Source organism: Seriola dumerili, unplaced genomic scaffold (genome assembly GCF_002260705.1).
Source record: "Seriola dumerili isolate Sdu_G_001 unplaced genomic scaffold, Sdu_1.0 BDQW01000110.1, whole genome shotgun sequence".
NCBI lineage: Eukaryota > Metazoa > Chordata > Actinopteri > Carangiformes > Carangidae > Seriola > Seriola dumerili.
In genome coordinates this window covers 4,761,118-4,776,107 of record NW_019174365.1, presented here as the reverse complement: position 1 = coordinate 4,776,107, position 14,990 = coordinate 4,761,118, and the positions used below count along the sequence as shown (strand labels likewise).

The window sequence follows — 14,990 nt, the reverse complement described above, 5'->3', positions numbered from 1 at the left end:
CGTGCACTTTATAATGATCAGACTTCATTGTGAGGAGGTTTGCTGTACTGTCCTCTAAAGATCAAGTTGTTATCGACATGAAAAATAGTGTCATACCCATTAAATCAAGGCCAAAATGATAAAGTGTTGTTTTTGCAGCCCGAAGTTGGGTAAACATTGAAGAAAAAGAGCCATCTTTATTCACAGAATATGGGAACACATTAACATACATTCTTTCCCCATCTATGCGGCTTTTTGAGAAAAAAAAAAAAAGAAGCAAATAAGCATTTTCCAACCTCAAATCATTCCAAATATTTATGTATAGTCACAAGCGTTTTGGCTTCTGTGGAAAACAAATTCTAACTGCACTCCAATGTTTAATTTAGACTTTTTTTTTTCCACCTCTCTGCGTTTAACACACTCTACAATCAAAGTATTTAATACCAGCGAGATGGCAGGGATAAAAAAAAAAATATGGTGGAAAATACAATCTCTTAATGACACACTATTTGCTGACATGCTATCTTATTAGACTCCATAAAAGAACATTATCTCTTACACCAATGGGCTCAATTCATATCCCCTCAGATTCATTACCCACGCAGCTAATGCTGTTTGACACACATATGCACCAAGGCACACGTACGCACACTTAACTTAAGCAGCTATTCCATATGACTCTGTGCTGTATGATCTAGCAGAGAGGATGTAAACGCAAGTTGTCACCCTGCAGCAAATAAGACGGCTGGGAGAAGTCATGCGCAGTGGATGTACAGTCTTAAGAGTTTCACCCTGCAGAGAGAAGGCTTAAGGAGATCTCCAGAGTGCAGTTCATACTGGTTCATTCTGCAGAACACATTTCACTACTGTGTAAGATCTACCTTTGCTGCTACTTCATTCACAGTCTCTTCCTACGTTCAAAGCACGTAATTTATGAGTACATACATTGGCATGTTCCAAACACTCAATTTGAATCTGAGTGGGCACTGGTTTTGGACGACTTGTGCTTTCGCTTCCTCTTTCTCTTCTTCTTATCTTTCTTCTTTTTGTCCTTCCTCTTTTTCCGCTTCTTGCTACGATGGTGGTCAGAGGAGGAGGAGGAAGAAGAAGAGGAGGAGCTGTCGGTGTCAGAGGAGGAAGAGGAGGAGGAGGTGGTGTCCTGGAGCAGCTGCTGCAGCTGCTGGATCCTAGAAACAGGAAGGGCAGGGAGGAGAGGAAGGAAGGATTAGAGTGCAGGGGGAAAACACAACTGATGCAGACTTGGATGTGTGGGTTGGCAAGCATTTGAAGTGTCCTTGAATAAGTCACTGTCTTTGTCCCAGTACCAACGTTTTCCAGACTGTGGAGTTCGCCACATGTCTACTTGTGTTACATATTTCCAATAATTGCCAATAGTACCTGTGAAAGCTGCAGGTGTGCGGCTAGGACATGCCTGGATAATGAGGTCACCCTGTCACTTAAATATAAGGCTCAAGCTCAGATTGCCTTTTAAAACTTTTGTACTAACAAGAACTATCAAAGTAGGAACAACCACTGCTGCTTTTCTTTCACTTTCACCAAAGGAGATATACAGTGATTTCACAGTCATTAAATCAGATTAACATCATCATTGATCAGTGGTGCAAACACAACTGAACCTTCACATTCTGTGTTGTGTTGACCGGCCAGGGGACAAGTCAGAAGTAAAAGGTAGTTACTAAAACATCTGGTGAACAGCAGAAGAAGCTGCTCACTAACTAGGTCAGATGAATATATCTACTTGTCACAACCAAATATGGTTCAGGAGGGAAGATTACAACATCAACTCATCACAGAATTAGGGAAAATGCACCACACAGCTCAAAGAAAAATAAAGCATTTGTCAAAAAGGAAGTGGAGAAAAAAAACAGACTCAGCCATGAAAGTATTATCTCTTGAGAAAAAGGCCGACATGCTCTTGTTAAATGTCCATCAGGCCTCGTTACGGTGGGTAAGATCACATGGAGCAGAATGACCATCTGATGCCACACTACTCCTTAGGGCACACCTCTAGTCCTCAAAGTGAAGTCCATCATGAAAGCACTCAGTGACCTACAGCTTGATCTCTAAAGAAAACTCTCTTCTGTCAGCTCCAACGCTTCTGTCTCCTCAAATGCACTATTTAAAGAAAAGGTTAAATTCCTGTACACTGGTGGTTCTGTCATGTACCTTCATCCGGCATCAAATTCACAATGGCAAAAAGCACATCTTTATATAAAAGCCACATACTGTAACAACTAATCAAATGGAATGAGGCAATGAGGATGTAATGAGACAACCAATATATGTCAAAATTTGTTGAATAAAAATGAAAATAATAGAAACTGAAAGACAAAAATATAGAAAAGATTAGATGACCATTGCAAAATGAGCCATTCTGGGGATGCAGGTCAGAAAATAACCAGCCATTAGATGTATTTATTACTCAGCACTTTGTGATAGGAGGCTAGGATCTCAAGCACAACTTGAGACAATACTGTCCTTGAAATTGGAAATGGCAATTGGTGGATATGTTTCACTTCCCTTTCAAAGATGATGCCACCATTAATGTAGCACAGACACAACAGAGGCTTCAAAGACTGAGACTTCAAAACTGGCCTTTGAATAACCTTTTTGTAGTGCATTCAAAAACACACACAATGCACCACACACACACACACACACATACACACACACACACACACACAGCAGTGAGACTTCAATGGGAACAAACCTCAAATTCAAACATCCTGGTGTCAAACATTATTTGCAAGGAACTGGCGCAGAGAACCAGCCACCATGAGAGAATTTCTAGGTCATCTGAGATTGTCCCACTCCTCTGAGGGAAAACAGTCAAAAACTGCAAAAACTATGATCTCATTGTCTGACTGCAGCCTCAAAAGTGGCTTTTGTGTGTTAGTTTGCACTATTTTAGTTTATACATATATATATATATGAAATCTGACTCTTATTCAGGTAAATAACAGAAAAGGGACATAAACACTTGAGAAGCTTAAACGAGTCAAGAAAAAAAAAGAATGTATGTACCTGGTTTCTTTTTCATTCCTTTTGTTTTCCCGTATTATGTCATACATTGGGTCTTCATGAGCCTAAAAGAATAAAACACAATTTGTCATTCACCTACCATGAGAAGGGAAAGAAAAATCAAATTGACTTACAATAAGAGATGCTGTTATTCATGTTAGATCCAGGAAATGATCCCAGCACATGTCAACCATTGTATTGTTTTAATGTCAGGTCAGCATTTTTAAAAACCTCCAAGTGACAATACAAGCTAGGAAAATATGAAACTGTTGCATTTATGGTAATCATTGCAGGGGCTGTGTGCTCCTGCAGTAGGAATTGTTCCACTATAGGCACACAATGGAAGAGGCTTTGTGAGTAAGTCTGCTGCCCACATGTTCCTCGGTGTAAACTAAACGGGCCCCAACCGTGTCGTTAACCTCCACCCAGGTCTCAGACACAGACTGTCAGTCGCACCTTGCCATGACCCAGCCTACACTGTTTTGACCATCATTTCAAATGTTCTCAAAATATATAAGGGTGGGGCATTTTTTGTGAAGAGCTAACAAACTCACCACTCTGAACTGCTCCAGTTTCTGGTTGCCTTTGATGAAGAAAGGACACTCCCTGTCTCCTGTCCTGTGACCGTAGCGCTTGCATCTCCAACCTGAAAAAAAACAAATAAGCAAACAAATATCAATGTGTCTACTGGGGGGGAAATGCCAGGTTCATGACTGCAGATTTACAATGAAACAGATTAAAAAATGCACATGAAAGTACATTCTTGACATTTTTAGCTCATTCTGGAGCTTTCAACAGAATCTCACAGCCTTCATTAGCAAACAGAGTACAATTAAGTTCAGTTGTCAAATACACGACCATACACAGACAGTATATACAAACATAAATAAATACAGTGTGAGCAAGGTTCTATACTAGCTGACAAGTGAAAGATCTAGAAACAGAAAGTAAGTGAACCTGGAGATAATATTATTTTGTCAAAGTAGGCAATATATTTTTTAGAGGTTTTATTTACTGTAGTTTCTTTCTAATCTCCACAAAAACACATTCATTTGAGCAAAGAAACAAGTTTTCCTTTCCTTTGTGTGATTTAATAATACCAACATAAGCAACTTGGAGTCACACACTCAAAGGTCCTGCTCATGTCGGGATGTGTTGGAAAACTTACGGCTCATTATCAAAGACAGAGCATCTCAAAATCATAGTCACTCGTTCCTCACTGAGAAGAAGTTTCAAAGAGTTTTAATATTCTACACTTTAAGTGGCAGTGTAGCTACCATGAATAACTTGGGAGTTTTTGTAAACCGAGACCACACAAATTCTGTTTATACTGTAAAAGCCGTGCGCAAAATTGTTTACTCAGTTCTTTTATGCTCATATCATTCACAATGAAGTCTCTCCGTTCCTCTAAACAGGATGCCATATTCAAACATTTTCTCAAAGGATTAGGCTGAGCGAGTCATGCTCAGATTCTGCAGAACAAATGCCAACTTGTGGACAGGCCCAGAGTGTGTGCGTCTGCGTGTGTGTGTGTGTGCTGACTCCTGAAGTCCCTTGCTGTTCACACAGCATGAAAATGAGTGGGACAAAGGAATGAATGGACACTGAACATAAAGACAGTCTTTGTCTGGACATCAGGAGAGAAGGTAATCTCCTCAACACCATTATTAATCTTTAGTCTGTTATGTTCATCAGAAAAACATGATGTTCGCGATGTTAAATGTCAAGCTCTTGCAGTTATATTTATCATCTACGAAGACCGCTGCCCACTCATGATGGAGGTTTACTCCCACCTGCAGCTCTTGAGCCATTAGTGCTACTGTTACTTCTACAACTAATATAAACTTGATTTGTACACAGGGTACACAGTTTCAGCAACAATGTCTAGAGTTCTAGTATTGAATTAAAGGTGTAGAACAGTTAGCCGTATACAAAATCATTCAAAGCCTTGAGTCCACATAATTGCCATCAATTTAAGACGTTTCCATGACTTGCAGACACCATGTGTGCGGTACAGTATTAAAAACAAGCACATACATGGTTTACAGGAAAAAAATAAAGTAAAATTGAGTGAATTCAGAGCGAACAAAAACACTGTCAAAAGGAATTTAAAGATTAAAAAAATAAATAAATAGTACCAAAAGATTAAAGACAAATGTGAGAATGCACTGAAGTGATGTCTTGACTACAGTGGTGCACTTGTCTCTTATGACCCCTGCTCTTACAGCAAGTAGCTGTATCATGACAAATATCCTTGTATTTTACAAAAGTGTTTCATTAAAGATGAGCTTCACCCCTGACATCAACTCTGCACGTCTACAACTGTGTGAGATGTACCAGATGTTTGTGAAAAATCCAGTTAAGTACTGAATCTTTGGGAGGAGCATGTTTCGCCCTTTCAGTGCAAACCCAGGCATACACTGCTGAAATAGTGTAGCTGTACTCACACTGCATCACCTTCACTTCTTTCCCCAGAGGCATCCACAGCCCCTTAGTGGGGGCATGTGCCAGGAAGCTCCGGGCTTCTTCATTTCCTGGTTCAGCAGGAATACAGTCCTCTGGTTTTTCCTCATTCTCCTGCAACAGCAACTGTCACTGTCACCACTTTTGGACATGCAGATAAAGAGCCGTATGTATTAACACCAAGTCCAACACAATCTGTTTGTATAATTGTCTCCACATTCACCAGATGTCTTTCGTGTTTGTGTCAATATTACCTTTATGAGTCCTGGTGGAGGTTTCTCATAGCTGCAAGAAGGAAAGATGGCTGTTATACAAAAATGAATTCCCATGTTACTACAGAAGAAATATCTTATCTGACCACCCCATAATTTATCAAGCACAGATAAAGCACATGTAACATTTGCATCGAAGTGAGGCACCTCAACTTACAACGAAAATAGCGGTAGATTAAGTCCCATTTATAATTCATGCACAAGTTTGCAATCTTAAACAGAGAAGCTCTCATTAATATCACTCACAACGTCTCGACGTGTTTCAGTTTTTGGACTTCTTGGTTGAGTTTTTTCGATTGTGTCTTGAGTTTCTCCAAATCATGTTTTGATGTCTTGTGCCTCTTGTGGTCTCGTCTGTCCTCTTTCTCTCTTGTACGCTTTCTATCCGACATTGTCCTGTTATCGAGGAACCGTGGCCCCGAAAAACCATTAATTTATAAATAATGCAGCATTCGGGGATAATATTTTCACTGTTCAGAGAGGAACCCCGGCTAACGTGCTAACCAACTGCTAACTAGCAAACATTGCTGTGGAGCTGCTGCCTGTACTTCCTGTGCAGCCGGGTTGGTTAGTTAAAGTCCAGCGCCACCTGCAGGACACGGTCAGTTACTGGCCTGGATACTAGTTTTTGATTATATAAATTAGTTCTATTTTTATTTGACTATATAGGAAGGCTATATTTTATTCTCTATATACATTAAGCATCTTTGACATAAAACATTTATTTCTGATAACTGATGTATCTTACAACATCTTAAACCCAGTTTTAAGCTTCCCTTAAAACATAAAATTAAGCTTAAAACTTAATGCCGAAAAAAAAAAAAAAATATTCAGCTGGATTCATGATAATAATGATAATTTATATCCATAACTGCTTAGATATGGATATGAAATTTGCAGTACTGAGGTTGCAATATAAGAAATTTTTACAGCACTTATTTCAAACGTTCACAGGAAGTAGGGATAAACAGCACAGTTTCACAGACTGAAAAGGTTTTTATTTCAGAGAATCAAGATGTAGGCGGAATACAAATGTGAGGTATTTCAGGATTTAAACACATACTGTACATTGAACAGCTAATGGACAACAGGTAGGTAGTCAGGCAGTACAAAATTCAGTAGACATATTTAAATTCCTGCTCTTAACATAAAGATGAAAAGAGTAACCATTCACAAACAAGAATACCCAAAGAAAATATATATAAGAAAGTCTTGACAATAGGTATTGTCAGTAAGTCTTTGTGTACAGGTTCTAGGCAAATGTGCCTATTCAATGTAAACAACAACTGATGAGTCCCATTTTAGATAATAATCACAAATATCTTCATTGGTGACTTGCACACTCTCAAAATCATTTGTATGCAATTAAAAAAATGTTAAATAGTGTATCAAATCTGTCATGGTTCGCCAGAGCCATCACAAATACACAGACACATCTGGAGAGGGCCAAAAAATAAAGTGAGTAAATAAATTCAAATACAAAAGTTTCAACATCAAGTAGTATGAATACCAAATAGTTTCATATTCATCATATAAATGTATAATTGTAACTTTAGAATAAAAAAAAATCAAAAATGAAAGGATATTGGCATGTAAACCAGCTCATCATGCCACAAACACCATCACAGAACAAAGATGGCTTTCCTGTGATGTTTCAGCCATTTGATAACTAGCGAATAATTCCTCAAACATTCCACTCACAGTAATATCCCCAATTTAGGAGATTATAAGAGGCATGTGCTAAATTAGACAAAAGAAGCATTCTCCTCTGACAGGCTCAGCAGAGGATGCAATAACCCTGATTAATAGGTGAAATAACCAGCCTAATTTCTGCACTTCAGGATTTCAGGAGTGCCATTCCAAACAGCCCAGCAATAGTTGTGCTGGTAGCCAAACTGTAACCATTCCCACAAGGGCTTGGAAACCAAATTACTGTCTTTAGTTCCCCCTTAGCCTCGGGTGTAAACAGGTTACAACACGGTCAAAACCCTTGTTTTTATATAAGAATATAAAAAACACTCAAAGTGAGGAAAGAAAATCTTTCAAGCCCCCCTTTTTGCTGCCCGGGTTGTCTTCTCGCATGAGAATCTTGCTGAGACGCTGGACGACCCAATTTTTTGGTTTAGATGGAGGCTTGGAGGAAGATGAGCCTGACCCTGAAGTGTTAGAGGACATAGAGGACCTGCAGGGAGAGAAAGCGAGATTTGGTGAGGGAGGAAAAGGAGATATAAAGAGGGTGAGAAAGGAAGAATTAAGATACAGTAACTTGAGATTTTGTTGGTTGGCAGGAAATGTTAAAAGTGTACTGTCAACAAGTATATGATCTAGCAAGAATGAATACCAACACGTACCAATCATACAGCTAACTGCAGCTTAATGCTGAATAAATAGAAACTTAATCATTCAAATGCTAACATGCCTGACGCATCATCCTCTCGGATGTCTGTGACACCTCCCGAGTTCAGTCGAGGAAGGTTAGAGCTCAGGAGATATTAATACCAGCAATCTTACCTTGGTGTATGAACAGGTGTCTTGTCTTTGCCAGGAGTCTTGGGGGTAGTCGAGTTGGATCTGCTGGTTAATTGTGGAGTCTTGTGTTTGCCAGCGCTCCCTGGGGTGCTGTGGGTCTTAGCGAGGGTAGCTATAAAGTCCCTATTCATTCCTTTGTGTCTGGATGTCTTATTGCAAGTGTGGCAGGTGGCCATCTGGAAAAAGGAGAGGAAAGGAGCATATGCATTAATATTGCATGCCCTGCATCTATATTCCTCTGATACATAATTAGGTTTTGACGTGAAGGCATACACAGTATCCCAACTAGAGATACTTTGCAAAAAATCTTGCAGGATTTCTAAAAGGTGATTGAAACTACTCTAATGTAAATCTAAGATCTATGTTCTTTTGTAATTCTAGCTATTATTTTTTTTAAATCAAACCCAGTATTGCCACCGCTGTCTGACTTTCTCTGGGTCACACAAGAGTTTGTTATGAATTAGTCTGGACAGTGACTGCAGCAACAGATTGACTGCAGGGACACAGCGAGCAGGACAAGCTGTGGTTGTGGCAGTCAAGGGGGCTGTAATGAGCACTGCTCCTATGCCCTGGGTGACGCAGGCCAGCCCAAAGCCTCACAGATGTCAAGCACATGTATTGCATCTCACAGCTGAGGAATAGTTCACAATGGTGTCCAGGAAGCAATTTCACGACCGGGACATGATTCACTTAACAGCTGAGACTCTTCCCATCGGCACTGCCAAACATCCCCATGATTATTTTACCTTTGAATGTTTGTACGGTTATGAAAATAACTGGATTAGTTAAAGCAGGATGGGAAACTGTGCCTTTAGCCTATGAGAGGGCGAGGAGGGGCTGTTGCCATGCAGGTTCACCTATTCAGGGTATGGATGCTATAAGAGTCGCCAGGCAGCTCTACCCTATGAACCATGTTTAAATACAATTACTTTGACACTTCAGCTGAGTTTACTGCACCTCACTCCACATGAGCAAATTCAAAGCAATTTTCTGACACAGATTACACATGCTCATGCAAACAAACAATTATGAGACTCTATATAAGGCAAAGCATGCAGACACTTGTGAGAGTTATGAGGCACAACTGTCAGTTCATGAGATTCTCGTGATTGAAGGCAACAATTGGCATCCCAGACGTCTACCTCCAACTGTCTTGTGTCCTAATAAAAAGGTATAGTGGCTGTAACTAGACTATGACTGGGACAAACTACAGTAAACGTCTGTCACGTAGGTTGATTGATGACTGCTGATTCCATAGGAACTAAATAAAGCACAAATCCACAGACACCAAGCTCCATTCCCAAACAGATAATTAAAACCTGCTCTGGTAATCGTCACACTCACTCTTTTACATTTACAACATCTGGCAGATGCTCTTATTCAATTGTTGTCCAGTATTCACACGCAAGACACCATCAAACACATTATCCCAGTGATGAGCTGACACTAAGCACAAAACTAATTACCAGGTTTTTTGTAGTCATTTTTTTTTTTTTTTACTCCAGTAAAGAATTAAGCTCTTTAACAAACAGCCTGTTACACTTTTCTCCCTTAAGAAAACTTTCTTCCTTCCTTCCTTTTCCCATAGAAAATGCAGTACAAACTCTTAAGTGCTATTTAGCGTCGATTAGGAACTCTTCAACACTCCTCCAAACCATCAGTCACTTAAGTCCCATCAGTTGCACAAGCCATCCAGAGTTGCACAAGGTTAAAACTGGTCTAAACAGACCACCACTGCAGAGGTCAGCAGGTCTGAGCCAAGCTGCTGACAGTCCTGAATGCTGATGAGATGGAAAACTCACCGACACGAACGTAGCCATTTCAGATTCTGACAGGTGTCTGTTGGAGAGTTGGGTTTCGATGCACCAGGAGGACTGAGTTCCTCTTTCTTTCTATGTGACAGTATGTGAAGTGTTTACCACATGAGCCCGCCCGTCCAGCTTTATACAGACCAAGCCCAGCAACCGACCCACCTATCTTTGAGTAGGGGTGTGGCTCAAAGGAGGACTGACCAATGCAGAGAGAAAAAGGGTCAACTCATCTGTGAGACAGCCAGCACTCTGCTGCTACTTTTCAACAGTGACTCATCCGGACACATCCTTGTTTGCAAATAAAAATCAACAGGACAAAAAAAAAAAAAATAAAAAATTCTGAACTTCATCTAAGCAAATCCAAACAAAGAAAGGTATGGCTGAAAGTTGTGTTTGAAATCCTTTAAGATAAACATTTTATATATTTTTTCCATTTAATTCTTTTCCTTGTAGAATATATCATGGCCTTGTTTCTGTAGGGTAAATGAAATTATAAATCATTTCTATTTATGTCTATGGACACAAAATTCAAGCCCATAAATGACAATATTGAATTATTGAGGAGTTCAGTGCAGGCCGCATATGAAACACTGACTGAAATGCTGTGAGAAAACACTTCGCAAACCATTGTGATCATCATGTTTGCTGGTGGTAGTTTTGACTTGTGTTATATGAAATAATTTCCTTATATTGTAAAGGTAAAAATGAATATAACTCATGTAAGTCTGCAGATTTAATTTTCAACATATATAAGAGAACCTCCAGAGCTGGATACCCAATACATTTCAGCAAAACTGTTGTATTGATCATTAAAAAGCTGTTTTTGCTCAATCATGACCGAATTCACACAGCGAGGTTATTCTGCAGTCTAAACAGTAAACCATCTATTCTATGGATGAGGTAAGCATTTTAGGTTTTGTGTCCTGTATGGCTCCTGACTTACTGTGATCACGGAAGTGGTATAAAACTAACTTCTGTCGAACTTCTAAACAGGCAAGCTTCTATTTCAGCAGATGGAGCTTCATCCTAAAAAAAGAACACTCAATAGTAAAAGCCTTTTCATCAAACTCATTATCTCTTCTGAACTTGAAATAACTGGCACTCCTCTAATCTCAGCAAAGCTCTAACCTATTATGATCACAACTGCTGTATAAAAAGAAATAACAAGTCAAAAAGCTGGAAGCAAGTGTATTTAACATATTAAGGTAAAAGTTGGCTGGAGACGATAAAGATGTTCAAGCTTATTATTCAGGAACACACAGTGTGCAGGCTTTTCTTTGTGTCTTCAGCCAAGAAAAATGCATTAATATTACAAAGACATGGCAAAGGATGTTACACTGGCACCACTTTCTGATCATAAAGAGGTATTTCAGAGAAACAGAGGTGATCTATAATGGATAGAGTGGCACTCCACTGGAGGATGTGGGTTCACGTGAAGGATGAAATATCTATCCTACTGACGTGTCCTCAAGCCCAACACTGAATTCATAATGTGTCCGCCACTCTCCACTATAACTAACATTAACACTACTTTATGTTTAAAACTGTTATTTTAACTATAATATATATTATTTGTAAGTCACAAACAACTGGGGAAAACTCTGTTTGGTTTTCTTGCATTTAGAAAAATGTATACTTGGAAAACTGAGTCTGTGTTTGCATCAACATGAAGGATTTCTACAACACTTCTTGCTCGCAACTGCAAGGTCAGATGACAGTAACATATTTTTGACATCATTAAAGCTGTCTTAAAATAGATGGAAATGTAAAGAAAATAAAAAAAATGTAATGCTTTGGAAAATGTATTTGTTGATAAAAGGCTAAAATGCATTACTATTCATCCATTAAGATTTTAAAATTTGAACCCAGGGTTTTTGTTTTTAGAGAAACTCTTGCAAACATTTTTTTTTTTTTCATAGCAAAGTCAGTGACAGACTGAAAGTGGAATGTGGAAGTACTATATTCAAATTCACACATCTATAACTTATGTCATGTGTCTAGTCTTTTTAAAAAGTGAGAAGGAACACTCTTTTTTTTTTTTTTTTTTTCATTTAATGATGCAGAGCCTGTGACATATTGAACATTTTGTACACTGCATCATTCCTGTTTATGTCTACATCTATCCGCCTCGATAAGTGTAGTGATGAATAGTGTTGATCCATTTCACACTGCACTTGCTTTATTGTTATTTAGAACCTTTCCATCCACACCTCCTGTCATTTCCTACTACAACTACCCAATTTCCTCCTGTGGATCATTAAAGGTTCATCTAATCAAACCTAAACAGGATGCTGGTGCCAAATCCTCAAACAAAAACTATTTGTTCCCAAGTTATAAACGGTGCTATCATCTCAGTTGTAACACATATTGTAAGTGATCAGGTCTGTGGACTTTTAGGTGACAGCCTAGATTTTACTAATTTGAACTGAGGCGACTGTCCAATAATTGCCAAGGAGAGAAAAAAAAACACCTTAGCAAAACAAGAGGTTGGGTTCATGGTGAAGTGGATCAAACACAGACAGACAGACAGCTGGCTGCAGATGGATGTTTACAGACAGAATGACCTCATGCTGTTTATCCTTTTGTCCTGGTCCCACTATCATCAGCTGGCCTGAGCTGAGGCGCTGATATGACAGGCTCTAAGAAAGGAAACCTTTACCCAGTGAAGGTGCATGTTTGTGCATGTGCACAGAAAAGCATAGTGGAGAGACTAATCGGACCAAGTTCGACAATACGAAAGAGTCGACAAAGTGACTCTGTCCATTCCGAAACAACATGTATGGTATAGCTGCTGCATAGTGATGAGAGATCATGGGAACCTGAAATGAAAATCCCACCCATCACGTGTGCCCATTTAATTTACGCTAATCCTTTGACATGTAGTGTATGCACTTGGAGGGGCACACGTGAGCTGGTGCCACAGAGAGATTTCATTTCCTCATCTTGGGCTGCTCATCCTGGCAGCAGACAGACCTACACAGCGGTCAGTCAAACATATGGCAGCGGCGACATGTTGGAGCTTCAGCGTATGAAGAGAATAAACAACCACCTATACACAGCTGGGGGAATATTAAGGACAATAGGTTTTTGCAGAAACTCGAATTTCTGTTTGGAAAATCTAAGTTCACCATACGCTCAGAGGAAAAAAACACCACTTGTGATTCCAATATTTAACTGAAATCCACTGTACAAGAAACATAGCGAATAGCAATCTAGCACTGCCTCTGACCTGTGAATATATTCTCTCACCTGGTCAGCCTTGACCTTTCACCCTACTCCCGTCTAAACAATAAGAGAAGCCTGGTTTCTGTCTTACAACATTTTCATGCTTGTGTTTGTGTTCAATGGGAAATGTGAACCCACACACACAGCCACACTCACAGATACACTTAACCTTGATCCTGCACACATATATCAACAGATATTTAGCTCTCGCAATCCGGCATGCACATGGAATGTCAGCACCTACTAAATCATAAAAAGAGACAACATGCAATCATTATATACCTCAATAACAGCAGCTATTTATGGCTCCTTTATGCCATTTTGAAGTCAGAATAAACCTGCTAATTCTCATGTGTGTCTGCAGTGAAAGGTTGAAAAGCAGTCAGGGCTCACTCGCATGCCAACAAATCAGCAATCATCCTTTAATTTATGAGCTCTGACACGCATCCTATCTCAGTTTACATGAATGAGCATGAATAATAGTCTGAGCTTTTATTCATCAAAGGATTCAGCAATAGTTCATAAATTTGACAACTCTCAGTGAGATTGTGCAGCTTTATATCGTTTAGCTGAAACTCAGTTGACTGTATGTGACTTAATATTGTGAGAAATGAGACAAGGGAGTTTAGTCTTGTGAGTTTAACAATTTTAAACAAGTCTGAACCTAATCAACACAGAAACCTTTCCAGACCTTTCACATTTTTTTCTTCTTCCAGAAACATACATTCCACCATGTGACATGCAATCCTACACCCTGAGATGACTCTTAAAAATAACATTGGTTCTGAGAATTAAAAGTTAAATTGCATGTGAAATAGTGAAAATGGCACACAGACACACAAACACTAGCAGACCCACATAAATTGATTCTGCAGATGGACCCTCCCGTCTATAAATAGCCCCTGCGCCATAAATATCTCCCTTCCTGTCTTTCTCTTTCTGCTGCCAGAGGTCAGCATGGGTTGATTAGTTTGACCTTGGCAGTACGATACCACCCAAGAGGAGGAAGATGAGCAGAGTAACAAGGTGAGAGACCAAATTAGGCGCCTATAAGAGCCTTTGAATTGAACATAAGCCTGACAAAGTAAGTGGGTGTTACGTGTTGATTGTGTGTCAGAGTTTTCAGAATCACTCTGTGTGTGCGTGCGTTCAAAAGCATGAACATCTGCATGCATTGTGTGCAAAAGTCATTTGAGAGCACATCAATACGACACAATAATGCTGAAAGCAGAAGAGCAGTTGGGGGATCAATACGAGGCAAGCAGTGTAAACTTTCCTCTAACCATGGCCTTGCACTGTGATGGTGCTGGCAACCATTTAGTCACACTGTCTGGAGGCCGACTGCCCAGTAAATACACAGAGACACCTGATCTGAATGCGGCGCTGCTACACAGTGCCATTTTAAAATGATGTCATATCTGTTTCTCCCTCTTTTTCTGTCTCTGCCGGCGGTGACAAAGGTCACATTTTATCCTGCATCACACCACTAGGTTTGCCTCAAAACAAAACAGGCTGGAGGAAAGATATCGAGGTTTTAACTGATGGTTTATCCATAGTCCCCAAACAGCAGGATTTATCCAGTTAGCCAAATTAGATGTAAGAATAATATGTTATTCATGATGCCTTGAATCTTTTGTCAATTATATAAGATCTTTGATGCCTCTAAAAA

General features: G+C 39.5%; 2 protein-coding genes across 5 annotated transcripts in view; both read right to left on the bottom strand.

Annotated features, from left to right (window-relative positions):
* Positions 1-168: 168 nt before the first annotated feature.
* On the bottom strand, positions 169-6,280 carry rp9 (RP9, pre-mRNA splicing factor). The gene is made up of 6 exons (XM_022747460.1): positions 6,003-6,280; positions 5,739-5,769; positions 5,469-5,598; positions 3,576-3,667; positions 3,025-3,086; positions 169-1,166 (listed from the first exon to the last, which is right to left on the bottom strand). The coding sequence occupies exons 1-6, from the start codon at positions 6,146-6,148 to the stop codon at positions 944-946; spliced, it is 684 nt and encodes a 227-aa protein (XP_022603181.1). The 5' UTR covers positions 6,149-6,280; the 3' UTR covers positions 169-943.
* A 461-nt stretch (positions 6,281-6,741) lies between these two features.
* The window catches only part of cunh18orf21 (chromosome unknown C18orf21 homolog), a 40,805-nt gene continuing 32,556 nt past the window's right edge, over positions 6,742-14,990 (bottom strand). For all 4 annotated transcript variants that reach the window (XM_022746959.1, XM_022746960.1, XM_022746958.1 and 1 more), the window contains 2 exons: positions 8,268-8,461; positions 6,742-7,938 (listed from right to left, as the gene is read on the bottom strand). In XM_022746959.1, the coding sequence (XP_022602680.1) occupies positions 7,776-7,938; positions 8,268-8,461 (357 nt within the window). In that variant the 3' untranslated portion in view covers positions 6,742-7,775. The remainder of the gene's footprint in view (positions 7,939-8,267; positions 8,462-14,990) is intronic.